The sequence below is a fragment of the Atta cephalotes genome (assembly GCF_000143395.1).
Source record: "Atta cephalotes unplaced genomic scaffold scaffold00028, whole genome shotgun sequence".
In the NCBI taxonomy this organism is placed as follows: domain Eukaryota; kingdom Metazoa; phylum Arthropoda; class Insecta; order Hymenoptera; family Formicidae; genus Atta; species Atta cephalotes.
The window spans coordinates 3,243,005-3,268,772 of record NW_012130092.1 but is presented as its reverse complement, the minus strand read 5'-3'; the positions used below and the strand labels follow the sequence as shown (position 1 = coordinate 3,268,772).

Sequence of the window (25,768 nt, the reverse complement as noted above, 5' to 3'; positions counted from 1 at the left end):
AAATCCGTTTGCTGTGCTGATCGTGCGATAGAAAAGGAAAAAAGAATATTATCGCGTATGTTGAATAATTGGTGAATGATTAATAATCCGTTTTATATACGTTCTCTAAATTTTTACAGATTTTTACAATGTAATTGATTTGAGGTTTTACTTTTGTGATGGAATTACTCGTTTCTACTAATACAAATTAACTTTAATCTTGATTTAACTTCCTTTTTATCTTTTTCTAGTTTTAATAATTAGAAAAGTATAAAGAGTTAATTAAACCAAGATTAAACTTAATCTATACGAGTCATATGTATGGATGTCGCCATTCACTGAAAATAATTATCGACAAATCGTTTTACATAGAAAACAATTTCTTACTTTTTATGAAGAAGTCGATATTATATTAAAGGATCTCATACTATTCACGAAAATATTCAAGAAAAGTGATTTCAATCAAATTAGTTATTTATTATTATTTTATCTTGTGAGACGTTGGCTAAAAGTTTCATGAAAAAAGTTTCCAGATAATAATAATTGGTCTTCATTTTTCAAAAATCTACATAAATTATACCTATTCCTGCATGGGACGAATCACAGATTGCCGGATAATGACCTTTGCAGTCGTCTCTGAAAATACGAAAGGGAGAAGACGATGATCTTTCACTCGTACAGTTTCGAGCGATGCGATTCTCCGTGAAGTAAGCACTATTTCTGTCCCGTCTTTTCCTCGCGGCCTTGAAAGTCTCGAGGGATGACTTAACTTTACCCTCTACCCCACAGTACTCGTCTCTTTCAAGGGAGTTGCGTAAAATTCGTGCGCAGAGACACGATTTCTGATTGTTTTTTTACTTTTTCTATACAATGGTGGTTATTAATAGAACACAATTGATCCACTCGCGCAAAGCAGCCGTTAGATGTTAAATAGCATTCCTCTCGCATCAGCGATCACAGCGAAAAATTAAGTATTTTTATACCGTTACACAAGAAATTATTTTTTTTCTCGCCGCTTCTTGCTGGTTGCAATGCATAATTAACGTTGCATATCAATTCGCGATTAAAATCAATACCATTCACGTCCGATACTGCACAAACGGAAGTACAAATGACCGCAAACCGGTCGAAGCTCTGAATATCTTCGATCTGAATATCTCGATCAATTTTAATCTTTTCAATTTAATCTGAATCCAAACATAATTAAATACAGTCTCTAGCATTTAAAAAGATACATATTCGATGCGTTTGTGTAAAAAAATTGCTAAATATTTTTATCTTTTCTCGTATTTATTTTCAAACTTTAATTTCGAATATTAATCTTTATGAATATGTTCTGAAAATTAAAACTGTATTAAAATCATTTCAAATAACGTGTTTTCTATTTTTATTTTCAGATTTTTATTTCAAGTGTCAAATCCCACAAGTGTAGATATGAATATATTCTAAAAATAGGAATTGCGTTAAAATTGATAAAACTTTAACGAATTTAATTTTCTTCAAGATACAATGTTAAATCAATCAAAATAACGCATTTGTATTTATTTTTTTTTTAATTTTAATTAATCATCATTAAGTATCATTCCGTGGATATGAATAATGATATTCTGAAAATTGGAATTGTTGCTTTAGAATTGAAATAATTGCGTTATTTAATGAACGTAGAATAATAAATAAAATAACAAATCTTGATGCAAGCGCGTCGAATATATTTTCTTTCGAGATATAATGTCACATCATGAAATAATGCTAGTTGATTGTACTAACAATCGTCAGTCATAAGATCTGTGTATTTACATTTGTATTATCATTGTCACGCGTACTGAAAGACGGTATTGCATGCTATTCATTATAAATCTCAAAAAAAAGTACTTGAACCAAAAAGTATATCTCCTAAATTATGATCTGACATATAAATATTTATTAATGTTTGCATTTGTTTTTTTCAATTTATTTGGTGTTAATTGTCTCTTAAGTCTCTTATTGATTTTTCGGATCTACATTGAGTTATGAACACAATGTTTTGCAATTCTTTAAACACTCGAAAACTCAGTACACGATTATAAACAGTATTTTATAGATCCTCATAAAAACTCTTTCTAAAAATGATATAGTTGATATTTAATCTACTAGATTAGATCAAATAAGAAAATAAACAAAATATTTTCGAGAAATAATTTTATGCGCAAAGGATCGTTGCAGTTGTAATCTTTATTAATGTTTCTGTTGTAATCAATATAATTGTAACTTTTTATCTGCACTGTTTATCAGAAAATTATGCGATGTATCGAGAAATGTTCTATTTTTTTTATCTTTTATTTTTGTACGTCTCGTTAGAGAATTTTTGTCGCGTGATATCCTGCACTTATCGTTGTTTATTTTTTAATGTAAGAAATCATTATCAGCAATTCAATCATTCACGATTTATGATCTGCGATCACGATTTATGCAGCTTAAAAATTTTGTCGCATGATACATCTATACGGAATGCGATCAAAATCACCAGCTGTGCGTTCTTTGTTCACGTCTCCACATATATTATATCTTTGTAATTATTCTTTTATAACTTCTCGGTGCTCCACTTTAATACCTGTATAAACAGTTGTTCAAGCTATCTGTTGTATCTAGAGTATTGTCAAGACTACATCATTCAAAACTATCTTTAGAATGCTGTTGAACCTATACCGTTGACCTATCGTTCATAGACATACTTTTACTAAGTACGTAGAGAATAAATTTTCTCCGTGCATGAATATTCTATATATCGGTTAGAACGGGCGCTGATTTCGTCCTTCGCATTTTTTTAACTTTCTAAATTATTGCTCGGTTAATTATTGCATTAAGAAAAATTTCTGATTGAAAACAAACTAGAAGATATCATTTTGATATCAATCAGAATTCTGATTCTTATCTCAACTAGAATTTAATAAATTCCAACCAGAAAATTTTAATTTATTCATTTTCAATTCAATTAATGCAACTTGATTCTTTTTCCAATAAATGGAATGCGCAATGGAATGTGACGATAATGATTATTACACAGCGTTAATTAATAGCATATCATTTGCAATAATCAGTCCGTTCATCTATGACAATAGCATGGAAATGCATGAAGTTTATCTGAGATAAAATTTTAACCTGGTGATGGCAATAACTTTTTCACACTGTTATTTTTACTTTAATCGCGTACACACCGGGCTTGTTTGCATAATTTCATTCAGTGCAGCATCCGCCTTGAAAGTGTTCGTGTCCTCCCCTTCGTGCTTTTTTTCTGTCCATGAATTCGTGCGTTGCGCAGTGAAATCGTTTCGGAAATAAATTTATTATCGAAAACTGATGCCTTCAAGCGGCGAAAGCGCCGAAACGAGACGATCTTGTCGATTTAGGGCGATCGATCTTCCAAGCCAAAAATTATTTAAGCAAAAAGAAATCGCCTGATATCATTCATTACCGAGTACACTCGGTCGAATATATAATGCTTATTTCTCTTTGCAATTGTATTTTTTAAGTACATCCGTTCGGTCGCTAATGCTCGGAACTTCTTTACTTTCACGAATATTAACGAGATCTTTCCAATTGCGAATTATTTTATATCATGTAATTATTTGATGTTTTTAGAAAAACATAAATTATCTCGATTATAAGATTGGTTGCTACTTTACATTTGATGTAGAAAGACAGAGCAAGAATTTTCTTTAGTAATCGAAAATAATTTAATACAAGTAAGCGAAGAAGACCATACTCGGTCAAACGGTCGAAAGAACAATTTTATCGAAGTATCTAAAAAATTAGTTAGATACAGATCTGAAAATAATTTTATTAGACCAAATAATTTATTAGACCGTCAAAATAATTATGTCGGAACCTAAAGCATGACGAGCAATGCAGAAAGTTTTGACATTCTAATAACCAGTTTGAGCATCTTACATAATTATTTGAATAGTTCAACAAAATTATTTTCAGATCTGTTGCCAGCTAAATTTTTAAATACTTTGGTAAGATCGTTCTTTCCGTAGGGTTTTGATGTCTAATAATATTTTTATGTGAATTTCTAATTCATTCGTAATTTCAAGCAAACTGCTCAATTATTTGTTGGTTTTATAAAACAGTCCTAAACTGAAAGTAGAGTAAATACATAATCGGAGTAAAATGATTTAAATTTAAATGAAAATAAAGAATATTTTAAAAATATCTTTAACGTGCCATATGTATGCTCGTAGTTTTTGCTTTGAATTAAATACTAGAATAATCGATTATTAAAAAGATTTCTCAGAGCTTGGACCATTAGACTAACCCGAATGAGTATTTTTCGACATGCATAGACCTTGATACATTCCGCGTACAACTTCAATCAGTAACTCGAGATAACTCCGATTATCTAAAGTGCGATGTTCCGATTTGATAAACTCGAGTTTGCTTCGTTTTACGTTTGTCAATGCAGCCAAGAGAATCTTTCTTTCTTACCTACTTGCTATTTCGATAGACGATATCATTGCAGTAACGCTACAAACTATACCGCTCGCGTAGTATAATCAATGTATTATTTAATAAATCAAGTTTGATTTTGTTATACAAATTGAATTATAGACATTCTTAATTCATGAATTGATGTCTTTATTAGCGTCCTTTGAGAAGAGGGCTTTCGCTATTAAGCTTATTCGTTTCCTCATGACCAACTTCCGACCATATATTAGATTTGTAAACAATCATTAATTGCTCGTATTGCTTATTGAACGAATTTCTAATTCGTTCTGATTAATCCTCATAAATTGAGCAAACATTTAGTCTTATCGCATTACGCATGACGGCGTCACGTATCTCAAACATTAAATATCTTAAAGTTTTCGAAGAAACATTTTAATTATGAAATAAAAAGATTATATATGATAAAGAATTTCACATTTACTACATTCTTATTGATAAAATCTTGTTAATAAAATTTAAAGGATACATACAATATACAAGAATTCTATATATAATAATTATATATAGGGCTCTTTTGATATTCCAACTATTTAAAAGGCAAGTGAGAGTTAAACATAGTTAGTGGAGCACAAAATTAAATTTTGAATATATGATTTAATTTGCGCTTCACTAATTACGTGTTTCTCTTATTTGTTCTTTATGTTTTCCTTTAGATTTTTGAATTAAATTTACATATTTTTCTAAATATTTATATTTTAACAATGTCGATTTATCTATACATTTAAAAATTAATTCTTACTGTTTCCTTTATATTTTTCCTTTATATTTTATATTTGTTTAGAATATTCCTTTTTTTAAGTATCATCGCGGAATTTAGAACGTATTTCTTTTAATTTTTGATAGTTCCCGGAAAGAAAAACAACTGACATGCCATAAATCATTGCATTTCCTGATTCGCGATCGAGTTAAGCAACCGCCAGCACCAACGATTAAAAAGTGCAATAGTTATTAGAGGAAAGTGCAATTTATGTTATACGTATACATATTTGTGTGGATTCCAGGATAAGTTCTTATGTGTCATTGAGAGATTAAAACTGTTTTCTCGATATAATAATAATAATAATAATAATAACAATAATATTAATACCTGTGGAATACGATAATACATATCGAACAATAAGCGGAAATTTTCGGAAATATAAAAAATTTTATTATCACACGAACGCAAGCTGAATTATTAACTCTCGACATTGTCCAGAAAAAGAATATATCTGATTATAAACAATAGTGTAAAATACGAAAATTAAAAAACGACGATTAAAGAAAATGTATCAGCGATTATACTTTTTGGACATAAATATATTGAATAATATGTCATGAGACGACATTAAAAAGATTAATGGAGTGATAAAAGATATCAAGGTGGCAAGATTGAAAGATTAATTAAGAAAACTTCCATTTCGCATTGAGCTTGCTATTCAAGAGAGCTTGCAATACCCAACTTTCGTGAGCAGGATCATGTAAAGGTCATGAATAGCTCGACTCCCCTTCGCGCGAATAGCGACGCATCCCCGAGTCCTCTACATTCGCCTATTTATCAGCAAGATGAAGCTATCCCGTCGACTTCGAAAGGAAGAAATGTCAATTCTATTATCACTCACACTTTCGATAGTCTCGCGTTAGACGTTTCGTACGCCGGTCTTGGTGTAAGTGGAAGCGATCTCGTTGATTCTGGTAGCACACGGACGATATTGAATACTTCGTTGCGAGAGAATGCATCTAATCTACCACAATTCTGGGAGGACATCGGGGTGGTCGAGTATCTCGAGAGGAGACTCGGTCCGCCCGACGAGAGCACGCCGGAGGAACGCGTCGCGACGCTCCGAGAGGTCCTCGCTGAGAGGACGGACATCCACGAGGGCGATGGTAATCTCTCGGACTTCCTCTTCCACGTGGCGCGAACCAAACACGGCAAGATCTATATAAGGGTTATTCGGACTCTGCTGTTGAATAGAGGTAAATACTAATTCGGATTATATAACTAATCTATCATTGGGAAAAGAATCTAGTTGAGGACAAATCAGAATTTTCTGATTTGAATCTGTTATAATTCTATTTGAAGTAACCAGAATTCTGTTTGACGTGATCAGTATCTTTTGGTTCATTTTCAATCAGAAATTTTTCTCAGTGATTGATTATAGTTTTAATGCTCGTCGTATGTCATGATATATTACACATTTTTTATTGAAGAATCTAGTATATTCGAATCTCTGTTTTATGTACACTGTCAGTACTGAGGAAAATCTATCCGTAGTGTATATAACATATGAATATATAGAGTTCCAATCTTGACAATGTATATTGGAATTTCTGTAGATTTCTTACCGTATATATCCTCAATATCCGCATCTTCCGACACGGATACATAAAAAAAACAATTTATTTCGAGAAAAACGTTCTTATTTTTCTCAAGGATACGTTGTAGCGTTTCGCTCACAACAAGATATACATTAGCGATGTACTTATCGATAAAATGGTTCGAGATGTTACCACGTTTCTTGACATTTAAAAAATTGTATTATATCCAAGTTGAAGTTTTTATACATAAAATATATGTTTCATAATTTTTCCTTTTCCCTTTATTATGGTTTAAATAATGATATGCACAAAAATGAAGAAGGCGGCTTTTGACTTTATACGAAAAACAAAAAAATTAAAGTATTAATTATTTTTAATACATATAGCTGACATTTGATGATAATATCTGTTTAATATGAAAGATCCTATATGTAAGTATATATAAACTTGTACATATAAATTTATATGTACAAAATAAAATAGCCGCCTTCTTAGCACAACATGTACAAACAATATCGTAATTGGAACTAATTATAAGATTAAAGTCTAGGAAAAAAGATATTATCTCAAAAAAAAATTTATAAATGTAAATAGAGATATAGTTAGAAGGATGAATAGATATTTTATCAGGGTGCAAAGTCTTATTACAAAATTTATATTATGATGTGTGAATCAGTTTGATTAATCATAAGCATTATTCATAATTTAATAGTGTATTATTGCCTATTAATTAAAATTAATATCCAATCGTCCATTACGCAATTACTTCATCCTTGATCTTAGCACGTGAAGGTAAACATTAGAGAACGTACATAACTCATTAATCAATGCTTGAATCAGTATGTGGCTTACGCCGCATGTGAGGTGGGGCCTTGTGGTGTCCTGGATCACACGGATGTCCTAGAGCGACATCCGAACGACAGACGAACAACGTGTGCTTTACATAATATGCCGATGATCGCAAGGATATGCGCGATCGCGAAGATTACGGGGAACAAGTTGCCGCTTCTGCAGGGCAAGATGCCCGAGATATTGGAAGATGCTGTTAATGTTACTACGAGAACAAACGATCGCTTATTACAAGTATCTGGAGAAGATTGAGCACAAGCAGGCGTGGATCATTGGGATCGTCGAGAGCAGCGATCTCAAAGCGCATGTGATAAAGAACCGCAAGTAATCGAGGTGCATGCTACAGATAACGGTGTTTTCCTATGGTAAATGGTTAAAGGATATCGCAGCACAACGTAGGATATCACTTGTTAAGGATGAAAGGCCGAAGAGACCCTCACACGTGATTACAGTCGAGCAATTTTAACGGCACTTTATACGATGGTTTATGGGAATAGATATGTTTTCTAGATTTACCTATAACAATATAGTAACAAATTAATTTTAAAATACATGATAAATTGATTAATCATCATGTTATTAGCCTTTTAAAACTCCTTTTTTTTACTCCTTTTTTTTACTCCTTTTTTTTAATATATAACTTTAAACATAAGTTTAAACCAATAGAATTTTGTTAATTTAATTTTTTATTTTTGAATATGCAAAAATGATCTTCATGTTTAATATTTATTCACGATAGTGAAATGAATGATAATTTCATGGAAGATACTTTTTTGCAAAAATAAAAGGGCTTACTAAACTTACTTATTTAGTTTTAATCACTTTATATCAACGCATATTCTTTCAATTACGCAATTATTTCAATTACGTCAATTAAGGAGCGGTAAAATTCGATCGCTCGCATCAATGACATTTTATATCGCACTTAATAGAGGTGCAGCTAACAAAAATTTACAGTTAACAAAGCATTATCATATCTTTACGCTTCACCTTTCCGGTTCTCTGGTCATGGGAAATTCGTGAACTCGTACATTTATGCCCGTCTATCTATCTTTTTATCTCTTCTCACAATTAACTTCTTACATGGCATTTTGCACGCGAATCATGTAGTGCGAGTTCCTTGACACCTGTCGCTTGGCACCTTAATTGTAGTGTGTGATCTTGCGTAGCCGAGAAGTTTATTTACATTTATTTTGCCGCTGGAAATATTTCAAATACCTCTTTAAAACATGATTTCGAAACGTAATTTGAGATACTTCTAAGTATGTCAATAAAATGTAAAAATATGAATATCAGAAAGTTAAGTTTTAGCGCGAAGATACATTAATGCAGAATAATATTTATATCTTTCTTTTGATTTTGCCAAGATTTTGACAAGTAATTTTGTTTCACAATTAGTATAAATCTTTGCAAATTAAGATATATTATTTACACTTTTTTCTCGACCTCATAATTCTTGAGATATTTTGTAACTTCGTTTACATTCATTAGCAAGTAATATTTCTCTTTTTATTTGCCATTTTAGAAAGAGCTAGTAGAAACAGCAGTCAATTAAATATGAAAAATGTTAATCTGCTGCCTGGCGAGAAAAGTTGTTTTCCTGGAAAGTCGTTTGACGACGAAGCTATTACGAAAAAGAAAAAATACATGTCTCCGTGGTATTTCTCACGTATACAAGCGAATTCATCGTATCTTGTATTGCCGCCTGCGAGATACCGTACGAAAATTCAACCTCGTGGTGACCTCGAACTATCGGTGTTAGCGCACTTCGAAAGAAATGTAACGCTTCGCGCACAAAATTATTCGACACGCTCGAACGACCGATCGGATTCGCGCGACTTTCAAGGAGAGCCAGCATCGGCCGTGAAAACATGGATTTCTACGGTGCGTTATCCCACTGATGCAGCGGGAGACGTCACTTCCTTGCGCTACTTTCAAACATGCGTTTACGTGCGCTCAGCTTCCGCGAGGCAATTTTGCCATCGTACATTTGCCATCGTACAGGATACAACATGCACAATAGATGGCATTATTGATCCTGACTTGATAAGTTAATCCGTAACGTTATTCTTCTCATTCTTATCTCGTAATTGGAAGATTTCCACGATTATGATATAATTGAGTATCGCATTTTAGTCTTGAGAGATCCCTCGGCTGGGATGGACATGTTTCCGTTCTGATGTCCAGGTGTTGCATCATTTCTGAAATTTTTTATTAAGTGGAGAATTAATTTTTTATATTATATTACTAGCCACGTAAACCCCGCATTTGCGAGATATAGTGACACCCGTTGAAATTCGGCTAACGTTTTATATTTATACACTATTCTATTCTTTTACCTATATTCGTTTTTGCGCCACTAGCTCGATGACAGATATTTATTGTATTGTTCACATCAATACAGCAATGCAATAAACCGTTGAATTGGTTTATTTGTAGAAAGGTCAGACCGTCACATCGCTTTCTAAATGCAGCTTCCCTCTAATGTCATTCCGTTTTCGTTTTTATTGCATCTGTCTTAAATCTACTTTAAATCTACAATTTGCATTCAAACTTCTGTTTATAATTCAATTCAATATTTTTTTTTATATTTTGTATTTTACAGAAAATAATTTAATCAAAAAAGATATGAAATATACATTAAAATAATAATTTATTTCAAAATCTTAGATAATGTTTCAAAATACTAATACGCGATTCAGCTGTGATATTCAAAGTCGATTCTTATATTTGGGATCATCTTAAGATATAATAAGTCAATCGCAAAGTCCTATTGGTATATTAAGATGGTCTTAAATATAAGAACTATGAATGGATTGTCTCAATATACATAGATAAATAAGATTGTGACTGATCATAAGTTGTTAAAAAAACAGGTTTTACATGTTGCATAAGATTGAATATATATATATAATACAATTATTAATGTTATGTTCAATTAACTTTTTGCGTATTTTCTTAAGATATCATTAGAATACGGTAATCGAAAATAATCATTAAAAAAGCAGAAAAAGAAAACAAAATTGAAGCTATCATGGGAATTATGTTTTTATGCGAAATGCATGTTTATCAAACAAAGAGTGACGAAGCGGAAGCTACTAAAATAGGAGGCGATCCGAAGTTGTTAATTAAGTTCCATGTAGTGCGTCAAGGTCGTGTCAGGGTGCATCAGAGTTGAAAGGTGATTTCCTTTATAGTTGGCGGGGTTGCGCGCGCGCATCCGGGTGTTCCATTCCGTCATTCCGTAACCGATGTTCCTGTTCCAAGTTCCGTCTGGACGGCTCTTAAAATGGCGCATCGATCCTATCGCGTGACGTTTCGTCAGCTGCGATATCTCGTGCGCGTACAGGACGACGTCTCATCGTGGAGGATCATTCTTACGGCTCGAGATCGGCGCGACCGTGCAGAAACGGGAAAACAGGGCTCGATGCGCCATCATATCATCACAAAACCACGCGTGCCAGCACTAGGGTAAATCCTCAAAACGTGACGTGACGTCACGTACATTCGCGGCTGTCCGCCCGTCCGCAGCCGGCTTTGCCCTCCTCTCGGCTCGCCTCGCCTCTGCGGCGGATTAACGCGTTGAATGGTAAATATCGACATGACAATAATTGCACGCACACCATCGGGCATGAATTAACATCACCGGACGACGAATCGCAATTGCGCGTCGACGATCGACGCGCAAGTTTAGTCGCGCGTCATCGCAAGTCGCAACCAGGCTAGACGTTCCGTTGTGTCTCTCTTTTTTTCTCATCACCACTCTGTTTTTCTCTCTTTCTCTCTCTCTAACTTTAGCATCGCGGATATATTATTACGTACTCGAGTTGTCTGAACGCTCTTAATAATTCATCGTTTTCTTGACACTTGGTTGTATATGTTATGAGAGAAAAAAAATCGCATTTTAATGAAAAATGTGTACTTGAGATATAAATATTCTTATTATTTATGCGCACAATTTTCATACAATTTTTAATATTTAATTACATTTAATGTTCAGTTTCATATTTTTGGGTATAATGGAATTAGCGCATTTGTTTATCCGCTAGTGTATTATATTATTCTTCTGTGATTTTATTTATTATATTATTTTGTGTTTATTATGATATTATATACATTAAAGGCATTAAAAATTGTTGTATTGCATTCCAAGTAGATTCCTTCGTCAGTGAATCTGATAGTTCTCATATAAGTCTAAAAAATAACAACATTGCTCGTCATGAATTTGCGTAATGCTGATAAGAACGGCCTCGAATTAACGTCTTTTGACTTGATTACGTTAAATGCTCGTTTCGTCTTTCGCGCACCGAAACAATTTAAACTGTTGATCAGCAATAACTGCAAGTTTAATGTGTCATACTCGGAGAAAATGACATAATAGTAGCAACTATATAATTGACAACTATACAAATTTTACGTATTGATTTACGTACTGATTTACATAGTTGAATAAACTATTTTATATGAAATAGTTTATTTAATCGTATGTTACTACGTATATTAATTTTATATAGTATAAAACTTGTATAGTAGAATAGTTATCACTATTATTATGTTTTTCTTTAAGTATACAATATATAATTAACTATTTTATAATTAACTATTTTTATGATTTATCGATTTACCAGTTTATTATTTGTTAATTTTAACGCAACAAATTTGTTAACAAAATCTGTTTCGTTGGATTATTAAATGAAAATTAACAAAATATGACTATTATATTTTAATATTAATATTATATTTTTACTGTTTCTCACCATGAAATGAAAACATTTAACATTTTTCTAAATTCAATCATGCCTTTCAATCTCTGAATGACATAAAAAAATATTTGAAAAATAGAAATAACTTGATTTGCATTTAAAAAGCTCCAATATGTTTTTACTATAAAAATAAATGAATGTGATAAACAATGCATGCAAAAGTCGCGTATTAAAATGCGTTGGTTACAAACTCCAGAAATAGGACACAGAACGACAAGTGGCATTGATAACAAAAGTACAGGTTTCGTAATTCGATTATTTTGCAGTAGGTAGTTTGTATTCGTGCCGTAAAAAGCAGGAAACTCGAAATGACACTGATTGCCTACATAGTAATCATTAAAAAGTACGAACATCTTTTTTCTTGAACGTACTCACGCGATTCAAAAATTATAGACGACTTAAGACAACAAATATATCTATGATAAAAATTGATGAGTTTCTTAAAAATTACGCATTAAATATTTTTTACAAAATCACGTACGTATAGTATTCTTTGGTTATCTTAATTTATTATTTGTTATATAAAGCATTAAAGGACTCGGTACAAGAAAATGTCTTTCGATTTAATTATATAATACGATTTGTGGAATATTTTTTTAAATTGTACGAAGCTTCATAGATTTCGATTATCTGCTGCAGATACTTATGCAAGCACGGGACGAAGAAAATCAATAATTACTTCTCATCCTTCCTTCAAGGTGCTGCACGCTACAAACCACAAACATAGTGCAATCACAACTCGTTTTCGTATTCTATTCCATGTAAGATGTCTTTATTGAATTTTTTTTTAAATGATTCCGTAATAAAGGGATTACATAAAATGGAGGATTGTTAGTGCAAAATAGAATGTTGAAATAAAAATGAATAAATTATTGTTATATCAAGTTTATATAACTCATGTAATTCAATTATTATTGCAAGTCTATTTGTAACTATATATTTTATTATTTGTTTTATTTGCGATAATTTCTTTGTTAAAACTCTTTATATCAATTATAATGGAAACGGAGTATGAAGATGTGAATTATTACACGAACTAAACAAAATTACACGAACTATGAATTATAATAAATCAGCATTTTATAGCACAATAATAATGTAACTTTAAAAAAGGATGAAACTAGAAATTAACTAACAAAAGATCTCTACATTATCTATTAGCGAAATGTTAAAAATCAACAGAGATTAAAATCATTATACAAGAACAATACGAAAGAGAAAGCATACACAGGAAATGATAACAAAAGACGCTTATCGATCACGTTTAACAACCAAAGACTATATGTGATAGAGACGTTAATTCGAATTCCGTTTCGCGGAATGTTCATTATTTTGAAATCGTTTTATTTGATTATTAGTCAATGGAAACAAAACGAACTCTCTCTTTTTAGTTACCTTTTTTTGTAATTATTATATACATAAACATTTTTTTAGATTCTATTTTGTTCACAATACAATTATTAGGTCGTCCGGAAAGTTCGTTTTGAAGGAAAATTGAAACGCAGAAGATTTAAATTTTTAAAATCTTTTGCAAACTTTCCGGACGATCCAATATTTCATCATAAGCTTAACTAATTTACGTGTGTATATATACAGGGTGTCTCACAACTGCAACTTTCTTCTTAAGAACGTATTCTTGAAGTAATTTTGAGACGAAAACTAATACAAAAATCAAAGCTACAATAATTTTTTAATTATAATTGGTTAAAAATAATGTGTAATTCGAAAACTATTATAGCCTTGATATTTTCGTATGAGGATTTGTGTCTTAGAATGTCCAAAATAATAAATAGAAGTTATAAAAATAAAATAATTTTTGACTTATAAGCATTTAAAGTTAGTTTATAATTCAAAAAATTATTATAATCTCGACATTTTCATATTAGAATTTTCGTCTCAAAATTACCTCAAGAATATGTGCTTAAGAGAAAATGCGATAGTTGTGAGAGTCCTGTATACATTTCTGTATATAAGGTGTCCGATAATTATTCTGACGGAGTTTGTGGATATGTAGAGCGGACTAAACTGAGACGGAAAGTCCTTTATCATTTTGCAATTTTTGCAATAATTAACAAGATATTTCTTTAAAATTTTTTCTTAAAAATTGCCGAAAATTGGTTTTCAATAATTTTTTAGTCAAATACTATCAACTTTACAGACAGCAAGAAACAAAAATTGTTTATTTTCTTTTCATAAAGTTCTTTTCATAAAGTTAAAGAATTTTTTCAGAATTTTTTAATACCATATTTTCTTATATTAAAAATGAGAAAATGCAGTACTAAAAAGTTGATAAAAAATTCATAGAGTTCTATGAGAAGAAAATAAACAATCATCTCTTGCAGTTTTTCTGTAAAGTTGATAATATTTGAGTAAAAAATTATTGAAGACCAATTTCTGGCAATTTTTAGCAATTAATATCTTGTTAACTATTTGGACTTTCCATCTTTAGTTCGCTCCACATGTCCACGAACTCCGTCAGAACAATTATCGGACACCCTGTATATATACATACAATTACTACTTGCAATTTGGGTGCAGACACATTAGATGACAATTGGTTCCTTATCATGCGGTAGATCATTTTTTTTCTCTTTTATTCCCCATGGGAATCATCATACAATCGCGAAAGCGCGTTGGCATGAAAGACTATTTACGACAGCTCTTGGTATCGGAACTGGTCCACGGACCCCGCGTATACCCTGGAGGAGGAAACCGCGGCTCGAGAAGAGAGGACGCTGACGCCGGACGTCGTGGAGCCGGAGGAAACCGGCCGCGACCACGACGATCCGCAGGAGGATGATCCATACGAATACGACGATGACATCAGGCCGCCGACGACTTCCGGCGAGCATCGCGACATCGACAGCGACGACGACGATGAGTGTCTATCCTTGTTCGAAGCAGCGAATTATCTCGTCTCGAGTTCCTCTGTGCCGACAACGAAAGTCAGTGCACCTTGCTGGGGATGCAAGGGCTGCACCATCGAGGGCTTGCCGTTGTTCCTCCTCGGTTCGCCTTCGCCATCGGAAGCATCCTGCACATGCACTTCCTGTCAGTAACCCCATTTTGTTATCCTGATTGATGTGTCATTCGCGTTTACGTTCGCATTGCGTCAGAATTACAGTGTTAAATTGTCCGTCATTACATCGATATTATAGCTGATATTTCGATATTAAACAAAAAAATCAATAATTTATAGTATAATATAGTTATCGTAGAAATTAATTGATTTTTTGAATTGTTTAAAAATCTTTCTCAGTTTATATATCGCGTGTATTTTTTTTTATTTCTACCAGTTTCTATCATTTTTACATAAATTAAAGAAGAGGCTTCCATTAAATATTTTTTGCAGAAACTCGAGCATATTAAACTCGTTAAATATTCGTGTCGTCTTATATTCGTGTATTATATATTGTGTTTGCATTTTAACTCATATGTCTTAAAGTTAACAATGGTCTTTTCTCAGACCGATCGATTTTTGATATTTAATAGCTGATTAGCAGACATATTACAAAATTATATAACTGTAGACTTTCTCTTGTTACTGTGATTCTCTGTATTCTGGTCACTCGATCAATCGACATTATGGAGTATACTTTCGTAATCCGTGATAATAAAGTGACAGCAAGTAAACCTTCTTTTTGCATCCGCAGTTTCGTATATATTTAATATTTAACGAGTTAATAATTACGTGTATCTGGCGCAGTGCGAACTTTTTTAAGTGGCATCCTCTATCTCTTCGACATGCATTTTTTTTTCACATTTTAAACGTCGTCTCATTCTTCGCTTTGGACTTTAATACTCACCTGATCATTCGCTTTTGAAAATATTTACGTCAACAGGGATGGCTTGAAATTACACGGCTTAGATTTAAACGTAGATGGTACCATGCACATATGCTAGATAAGGAATATTGTATATTGACAATAAATTAATGCTTGTCTCGATAAAATTAGATAAGATATATAATGAAGCTATTATATATGTAATGAGGTCATTTACTTATTTATTTTTTTTGCGAATATTTATTGCACACTTTATTTTTATATGCTTATTTTTGTAAGTTTTTGCAAATTTCTTTTTTATTATTACTACTATATGTGAAAATATCTTGATTTTCGTTGCATGTGCTACCACTTTGCTTGCAGATACACTTTTTATTTTACGATCACAGTATTATTATAAAGATATTGATAACAGATTTAAAAAAAAGGATACTATCAGTACTCGCATAATGAAAAAATTCATATTTTTTTATTAATATTGTATCTTTTCTATGGAAGTATTGGGTAATTAGCGTTTTTTCCGGAAATAGCCAATTTTCTTTTTACATGATGCGCGAACGAATTAATGCAAGTTGCTATTTGCGTGCCTCTTCATGATTTTCCGGCAAGGTTTATCTTCATTCCGATCATACCGAGATCGACGAGTTTGCGTTGTCCTTTTCTGAATAAAAAACAAAGAGTCGAGACTGGTTTTAAAGCTCCGGAGTAATTGGCATATCGCGAGCTAAAATATAAATTCCAGGCTACAATCCGATATTTAGTATCTTCGATAAGAAATATTTGTCACCTAAATTCACACGATTAAAATAAACGGATTTTAATTAAAATAATGCGTCTTATTTTTAATAATATTATCTTTGATAAGTGATCAATATATTTTATTTGATTAATTAATCTTTTGCTTCGTCGGTCGTAATATGATGTAGGAAATTATCCAAGAAGTATAGGATGATTGAACTTGCTAGATGTGGAGATTAAAATAAATTAATTTGCAATAAATATACAATAGTTGTGCAACGAAATGCAACAAAATTCCAATAAATTCATGCAACAGGAAAAATATATTTATATTAATTCTACGTTACATTTTCAATTAAGTCTAGAGAAATAATGGTTCAATCGTATTTGTCATGAAGAATAAAATTCCGTAGCCTTCTGAGTTAGAATAATATTTTAACTATACAGTCCGTGGTTTCTAATCATATTGTTTTACTATAAAGTAAGTTATCGAAAACGCGCTACTATATTTTATTCTGCGATAAAAATATTACAAGGTCGCAAACGATTTCATAAATCTCGATCTCACCTCCTTATATAAAACAGGTGCACTATAAAAAAATACATATAAAGAACGCCTAAAAAAAATATTAAAATTATAAATTGACATTGGAATTTTCAAGCTCTTAAGAAATTTAAAACTTTCAAATAGAGATTTCCATTTTATTTTTTTACAAACATATCTGTGATATGTATATATATTTTTTTTCTTCCCGGTTTATTTTTAATTCCTTTTTCAACATCACGCTTCGATCAGCAGGAAAATCTTTCGCCTCACGTGTCGAAGTATCCGCGGCACTTTCTGCAAATTCGCTCATCGATCATTGTGATCAATTGACCTTGAAAGTGTCTTAACGTAATTCGCTCGCGAAGATGCCGCGTCGTCATGAAGATGACGACGAGAAGTCTATTCGAAATGCAGTGATGGGCATCGAAGCGCCTCTCGTTTGAATTGAAAGTGCCCCATTAGTTCGTTTAGTCTCGCTTCTTCAATATTTTTATAATATAAACAAACATCTTTTCAAAAAAAAGTTGCAAATTCGCTCATGAACCAATTACTTTATGAAGACACTGTGAACATCTACTTTGTCGGAATATATAATTTTGTTTGAATCTGTCGTCTTTTTTCATTTTTATGCACATGTAAGTATTTAATATTATAACAAAATATGAAAGGCTTTCTTTAAAAGGTAAAAAATATGAAAAATACTGCAAAAATACTTCATCTTATTTTTGTAAAATAAAATTATCTGGAAACACGATAGTGTCTCGGCGTTAAGATAAGCGAAGTGTCTTATACACGGAAAAAAACGATTTTGTCGAAGTGTCTAAAAATTTAGATCAATCTGAAAATAATTTTGTTGGACTATTAAAATAATCAAGACACTCAAGCTAATTGCTAAAATATCAAAACTTTTTGCAACATTATTCATTATACTTTAATTTTCTACATAATTATTTTGATGGATCAACAAAATTATTTTTCAATTCTAGATTTACTAAATTTACTTCAATAAAATCTGTCCTTCTGTGTATATCAGAACTTATGATAACGGATTTAATGCGCAATTAGTCTAGTGCATCTTCTTGATAGGATAGAGCTTCCAAAATCCTATAATATATCAACAATTTAATGAGTTATCCGTGCAAATCTCCCTCTACAACTAATCTTCATGCAGAAATAAAATAATAAACGATTCTTTCAGAATCTGCTATCAAAATTCCAGATTTCTAAAGCACAAAAACACGCTCGTCAAAACGTGAAACATCTACTTCTTCCTGGATCCCTTTCGATTTCTAAGTGCTTTCGAGTGTCTTCACTTTCTCATTCTAAATTTGTTTGCGGCGTACGAATTTATCCCGACTTAATTTGTTCCCCGTTCCTATAATTGTGACTTTGAGTTTTTAGAGAGGAAAGCGACCTTGGTCGTGAATGCGTCTGCGCCTTTCAATGGCCGGCCGGTCCGAATAGCGAGATGCGCCATAGCCGATCGATAGAAAGGATGCAAGACTCTTTCGTGTAATGCAAGCATTCCGTCTCCACGCTTTCGCATTCCTCTCGTTCACGTGCCATGTTTTCTCATCAGTCTCATTAGAGTCGCATCATCTTCCGATCCGAGACACGCGATCGTGTCTCCTTGCCCTTCTCGCCTACAATTTTACACGACAGTCCGTCTAGTGCGCGGAACGAGTGATCAGCTGCTGGGTATCGCCGCACCAGTATCTGTTGCTCGCTTGGAGATTTCATTTCTTTCTCGTGAAAACTCTTGATGAGTAGGGTAATGTTACGGAGAAAGACCTTTTAGCTCAGTTGATCTAGAGAAGCCGCGAGTGAAACATCGTGAGACTATCAAGTGCATTAAAATTATCTGTACTAGAATTCCTTCGGTAATTTATGATAAAAATTAAAAACAACAAGACTGTTTACGGAGACTAACGATTTTCATGAAGTGGACCCGGCCAAATTTTGAATGAAGTTCCCACGTTGGGAGCTCTTTGGAAGAAATGCTCGCGCGTACTTTTAGTGCATTCGCGTTGCGAGATCGTAATTGTTCGGAATGTATGAAATACGTGCCAGAATCCTTTAATTTGAGGACCTCAGGTAATCAGAGATACATCGCATTATTGCAGACATCTCTTTGACGTTAATATATTATTGGAATAAAAAATTGTCGAAACTTTAAATAAAATTACGTAAAATTATATTTTGCAGAACAATATTCATGTTGAAGGGAATTTATGATTTTAAGAATTATTGATTACAAAAAAATAATCGATTTTCTTCAAAGAGCTGTGTTGCTCTATAAAAGAGCAATTATATAGGCATATATAAAAAAAATATGTGTCTTAGTTTAGACTGTAGACATATTAAAAGTTCAAATGGAAACACTTTTATGTTTTCTTATTATTATTAGTTCAAAATATCTGTGCTAATAAAGCTTACATGAACAGAACAGTTTTGTTGAAGTAACTAAAAATTTTTAGCTATAAATACAGATCTGAAAATAATTTTATGGGATTGTTAATAATTATGTAGGACATTTTCAAACATGATGCAAGTAGTTCTGACATTCTAACAATCAGTATTTAACATAATAATTTTGATGGGCCAACAAAATTATTTTCTGATCTGAATGGAACTAAATTTTTAACTACTTTAGCAAAACCGTTCTTTCCATGTAGAATTATTAAGTTAATTATAAATCACACGCAATATTAAAATGTCACATACATGAAAATATGTAAAAATATCTATCCTTTTTTTTTGTTAAATAAGTGAAATTAAACGAGTTCATCAAAAAATGTATGAATATTTAATCAGGATTTGTGTTTTGCTTACTCGAAATAAAATAACTTACGTTTCAGATCGTTGCGTGGGGGATTATAAATAGTAGAAAATCGATTATATGATAATAAAATATAAGACAATAATACATGAAGATCTAGTCTGAAGATTATTTTGTTACTCACTTTCGAGAGGAACGAAGCTTCCATTTATGGTAACACATTCTATTTCAAAGTAAAAGAATTGAATTTGAATCAATATAATTTCGATGAGTTTACCTTTCGATATTACGAGTAAAGAAAAGTTGACATTTACTTTATTCGGCGCAGTTCTATCATCGCGAATGAGAAATTTCGCATATCTATTACTTTGAATGCTGAACTCGCTGAAATTTTATCGGTGGATTCAATCACTGTCGCAATGCTATCGATACGCAAATGGATTGTGCGCGAAATATCGTTCAACAAAAGAAATATGACACTATCTTGTATATCGATTGTGTGCACAAGTCATAGAGAATTGTATTGCACATTCGATTCTATATATGGTTCATATTTGATAGAATATAGAATTAATATTAAAAATTGAATAAAATTGACGATTTATAATATATAAATGTATAACATAAAAATAATTCAAATTTTATGGGAATAACAAAAAATAAAAAAATAAAATGGATATTAAAAAATATTTAAAATATTTAAAAAATAAAAATTGATTATATATATTACAATAAAAACACAGATCACAAATAAAAAAATCTCAATATATGCGTGTAATAACTTTAATTATATTGTAATATATGAGAACATATTTAAGTAGGTATAATAATATTTTTCGTATAAGAAGATAAAAAGTATAATAGTTGAAAAGAAATCTATCAGAGTCTTGCTTATATTGTCTTCAGAGCTTAAATGCAATAGTCCGGCCTCTCTGCACATATATATCTGCCTTTAATTTTTTTTTTTTTTTTTTTTTTTAAGCTCTTTTATTCCAGCAAGTTTAATAACAAATCATCACACTCTGTTACAGTCTTATGTAGCAACCGAGTGAGCCAAATGACAAAGACCTATAATGATATAGAGGCAGTTACAAGGCTTCTAGAGGAGGTAAGTCTGACTAGGAAGCAAGAACTAGTAGCAACTAAGTCCGCGCTGTGCATATCGTCGTTAAAATTTTACGAATCTAAATGTCCGTATCTAAAAATATTAACGAGACATCTGGAACAAATCGATATAATGTAACGAACCGATAAATAATGATCGTTTAGATTTGTAAACAGTTACGTAATTAGAACTCGTGAAGAATTTATAATAGAGTTTTTGTCAAATTATTAGAATTTTATTTGAAATTTGTTTTTATATTCTTTTCATATTCTTCTGAATTATCAAATTTTATCAATTTATAACATAGTTATTAGAATATATTATAGATATTATAGAAATATATTATATTTATAAAGATAGTTATTAGAAACTCCCTTTAAAAGTGTATTGATAAAAGTATAAGCGTTGCAAGGAATATTATTAAAGTTATTTTAAGAATAAATTAGTAATAATTATAGAGAAAGTTTTAATTATAATAATAACAAATGACAAATGGCTACGTTTTTTTTCGACAGAAAGAAAAAGACTTGGAGCTTACAGCGCGCATCGGCAAAGAATTGCTGGCACACAATCAGAAGCTCGAAACCACAGTAAACGCATTAGAAAATGAACTTAAGGAAGCGAATGAGAAAATTACTCAATTGAACCATGAAGTATTGAAGAAGACCGAGCTGATACAGGTATTGACGAACGATGTGGACGAATCTAGCTCAGAGGCTGGAACTCCCACCGGCCTACGCGGCATTAATTTGGAGATGTTACAAAGAAAGGTTTCCTGTTTGGAAGACGAAAATAAGCAGCTTCGCAGCGAGTTCGCGAAATTAGTTTGTGATGCCGACAATTCCGAAGAACAGGAGGCACGCCTTGTAAAAGATATCGCAGCGCAATTAGGTATCTCATCGTATATTTTGTTTCTATATTCAAATGTATTTACTTGTAATGCATTTTTTATATTTCATATTACATAACGCTTTAATAATTTTGGCTAAATTAAATAACATTAATTAATAATTGTATGAACATTAGACAAAATAAGATTAAAATATTATTAAATTATTTCTGGCAAATAACAGCAAACGCTAATATGGAGGTGGATGGTATAGCGGAAGAGCTTGGGCGGCAAAAAGATGAGAATCGATTGCAGCATGAGCAAATAATTAGTCTTACTGCAAAATTAGCTGAGACAGAGCTTAGGCTCGCTCAACTGATGGCGGAGCACGACGAAGTGGGAGCAACTCTAGTCATCACTAGGGATAATCAAAATACACTTGCCGCTGAATTAGCCGAATTCAAAGAACGATATGCGGAGGTATGTTTGTATATATATATATAAGAAAACAATAGATTAATTAATTATTCTGTTAAGCTTTGTATGCGAGAAATATATAAATGAAAAATTATATTTAATAATTAAAGAATAAATACATTAAGATCTGAACTTTTATTTTGTATAAATGTATCGTATAATAAATCTGTATCATGCATATTATGTGTGTCAGGTGGTGAACTTGTTAGCCGAAACACAAGAACAATTGCGAAAACAGAGAAAACGCGGAATGCCGACTGTGCGCGGTGGATCGCTATTCCCGTCGATGGGTGCAGCACCTCAACCAGATTCTATCGCTTCTGAATTGGAATCGTCCCTTTACTCGGAATTAAGCATTGACTCTGGAATTGGAGCAGGTGATAGAATGTACGTTACAAAGATGCATTTAATGATTTGTTATTATTTAAAATTAAAACTAATTGAACGTACACATGCACACAAACATACATTCTCAGATGTTCGAATTATAATTATAGTTACTTAGCAATAATTACTTAGTGATAATTACTTAGCAATTAATCAAATAATTCGTATTGCACTTGTTCTATAGTCCAACCTACAAGAAAGTATTTGAGACTGTTCGTACAGCATCTCGAGCACATGCGGGAATGGATCCCAACCAGTTTCCTAGGTTAAATTCTATGACGACATCGACATTATCTAGCAGTTCTGTTGGTCCGCGAATGAGTTGTGGGCAAGTGCGACCGCAAGCATCTACATTTCCCAGTTTGGATTCTACCGGTGAGAGCGAAGGATCCTTGCTCATCGAATCCGAAGATTACCCGTGTGTATCCAATTCTTTATGAAAAGATACGAATTGATTTTCTTATATTTTCAGTAACACTCTGCTGTGTTTCAGAGGACCACAACGAACGGGTGTACCTGGTGCTCCTGGTGCTGCTGATCTAGAAGCCGCTATACGTCGTCTAACTCCTGCGGAAGTATTAGCAAGGCGTGCATGTCTCAGTACAGGTGCTGGTTACAGTTACGATTACGACGGTGGCATATTACATTCCCCACCAATCTTCTTGCCTTTTGATTGTCGCACTCCGGACAGCATTATGTCGACTGGCAGTAGCGGCAACCTAAGCGGTTACAGCGGCAACAGTGGCAACGCTTGGCGTATTCCGCAGAAGTTACAGATAGTCAAACCAATGGAGGGTTCCCAGACGTTGCATCATTGGTCACGACTGGCGACGCCAACATTAGGTGGATTGCTGGAAGACAGACCAGGCGTTAAGACTAGAGGTGGTCGTGCTCTCGAAGATCTCGGTCTCATAACGTTTACGTTAAGCGATTTGGAGGAAGATGAGGAATACACTAATCCTGGTAAACCGTTCCAAGACACTGGCTCCATTTACACCTTTACTAATAGTACCGTTATGCATCCGGATGATCATACTACCAGCGTAACACCGAGCATCGTTAGTAGTCGCGTCGCTTCGGCACCCAATAGTGGTATGAACTCTGGTATGAGCACCCCTCGTACGCACAGCCGTCGCAATTCAACATCAACGTTTTCCACTACGCTTGGATTGGCTAAAATGTTGAACGAAAGAGGAATCAAAGCTGTCACGCCCTCGTGTATAGGCACGCCTACTGACGATCGGAATTTCTCACCGACTGCTACACCGTGCAACAGTCCAGATGCGAGTCTGTCACCGACAAGGTCATCATCACCAGTACCGGAGAGCGCTGCCTCGTTGACATTGGGACTGCTCAGCACCGGAGCGGAATTACTGAGGCGTACTTTTAGTTATGAGCCGCCAGCGCCAGTGCAAGTTAAGAAGAAGAGACCAAAGTCGACAATTTCACGCTCCGACAAAAAAGCTCTCACGGGTATACGTCTGGTGGAGAAATTGGAGAGAATTGGTATTGATACGATCATAGCTACTACAGCCAGCTCGTCAATTTCACCGTTAGCTTTACAAGGTGCTTTATACACGCGTCGTTCGACTGGAAGTCCAATGGCACAATTGACTTTCCTCAAAACTTCGATGTCCTCCAGTATCAGCCAAGAGAAGTTAATATCTCCTTTGTCTTCAACATCCTCCACTAGTGACGAATTTCCGCCGAGCAAATCGCCATTATTGCTCGGTAAACGAGATGATAGCAAGAAGCCTGAACCAAGCATGTCTGGTTCCAATGCATTTAACTCGAGAGCAACGGGTCAGTCACCGGATCGACAACGACGATTGGGTACTAGAGCAACGAGGCCCGATCTGGGTAGAGTTAAGCCACCAATTCCGACGCCTGTAACTAAAGAATCCAAACAGTCGGCATTGGGAGCAATAAGCTCGCTTCTTTTTGGTCGTAAAGGTGGCTTATTGTGAATATTTTGTAATGGGATAGGGGACAAATCATTCAATTCCAGCGAATTATTTTTTAACATGTTCGCAGAAAAAGAGCTCATTTTTTTATTACCTGGAAATTTCGATTCACTTCGGTACGGCATTACTTGAGTACACGATATGCTTTTGTCGCCAATATTATTGATTGTCTAGACTTGGATGTATTCGCTAATGTAATTCGTACAACAATTTTTGAATCTAATGTGATGAATCGCTGTAAATAATCATGAAAATATTAACGTTAATAAGATAAATCAGAGGTTGCTAAATATTCTATATAATAAATATTATATTTTAAGTTTTATCCTAAAATTCTTGATTTAAATGTGAGACAATTATAGGGCAGAATATATTCTGTACAGCGAAATTATTATACATTTTAAATTTTATTTTAAAATTTATAATAAATTAAGAGCGGAATGAATACAGAAAGCTAGTTTTTTTCATAGGTTGTGAATAGACATCTGTAAATATTATTAGCTTAAATGAAGACGAAAGATTATTTTGTGTTTATATATTAAGATCTTTGACTATATATCTATGGACTGCTAGTTGTAATATTTACGCATTGTATTTAATAACATAAAAATTTAGGAAGCAAGACATAGTATAATTGATAATATAAATCATCAGTTTGTTACGTTAAATTAAAAGTACATATGAAAATCGATATAAACTTTTTATTTAATAAATTTTTTTTAGTATATATAATTTCTTTTTTAAAAGTCAAAAAAGATTAACAACATATTTAAGTATAATTTT

General features: G+C 32.8%; 1 protein-coding gene across 1 annotated transcript in view; it reads left to right on the top strand.

Moving 5' to 3' along the window:
- The window catches only part of LOC105620698 (trafficking kinesin-binding protein milt), a 44,303-nt gene extending 19,315 nt beyond the window's left edge, over positions 1–24,988 (top strand). The window contains exons 5-10 of the mRNA XM_012202188.1: positions 21,255–21,331; positions 21,844–22,219; positions 22,402–22,637; positions 22,828–23,021; positions 23,206–23,439; positions 23,515–24,988. Coding sequence (XP_012057578.1) covers positions 21,255–21,331; positions 21,844–22,219; positions 22,402–22,637; positions 22,828–23,021; positions 23,206–23,439; positions 23,515–24,988 — 2,591 coding nt within the window. The remainder of the gene's footprint in view (positions 1–21,254; positions 21,332–21,843; positions 22,220–22,401; positions 22,638–22,827; positions 23,022–23,205; positions 23,440–23,514) is intronic.
- The last annotated feature ends 780 nt before the right edge of the window (positions 24,989–25,768 follow it).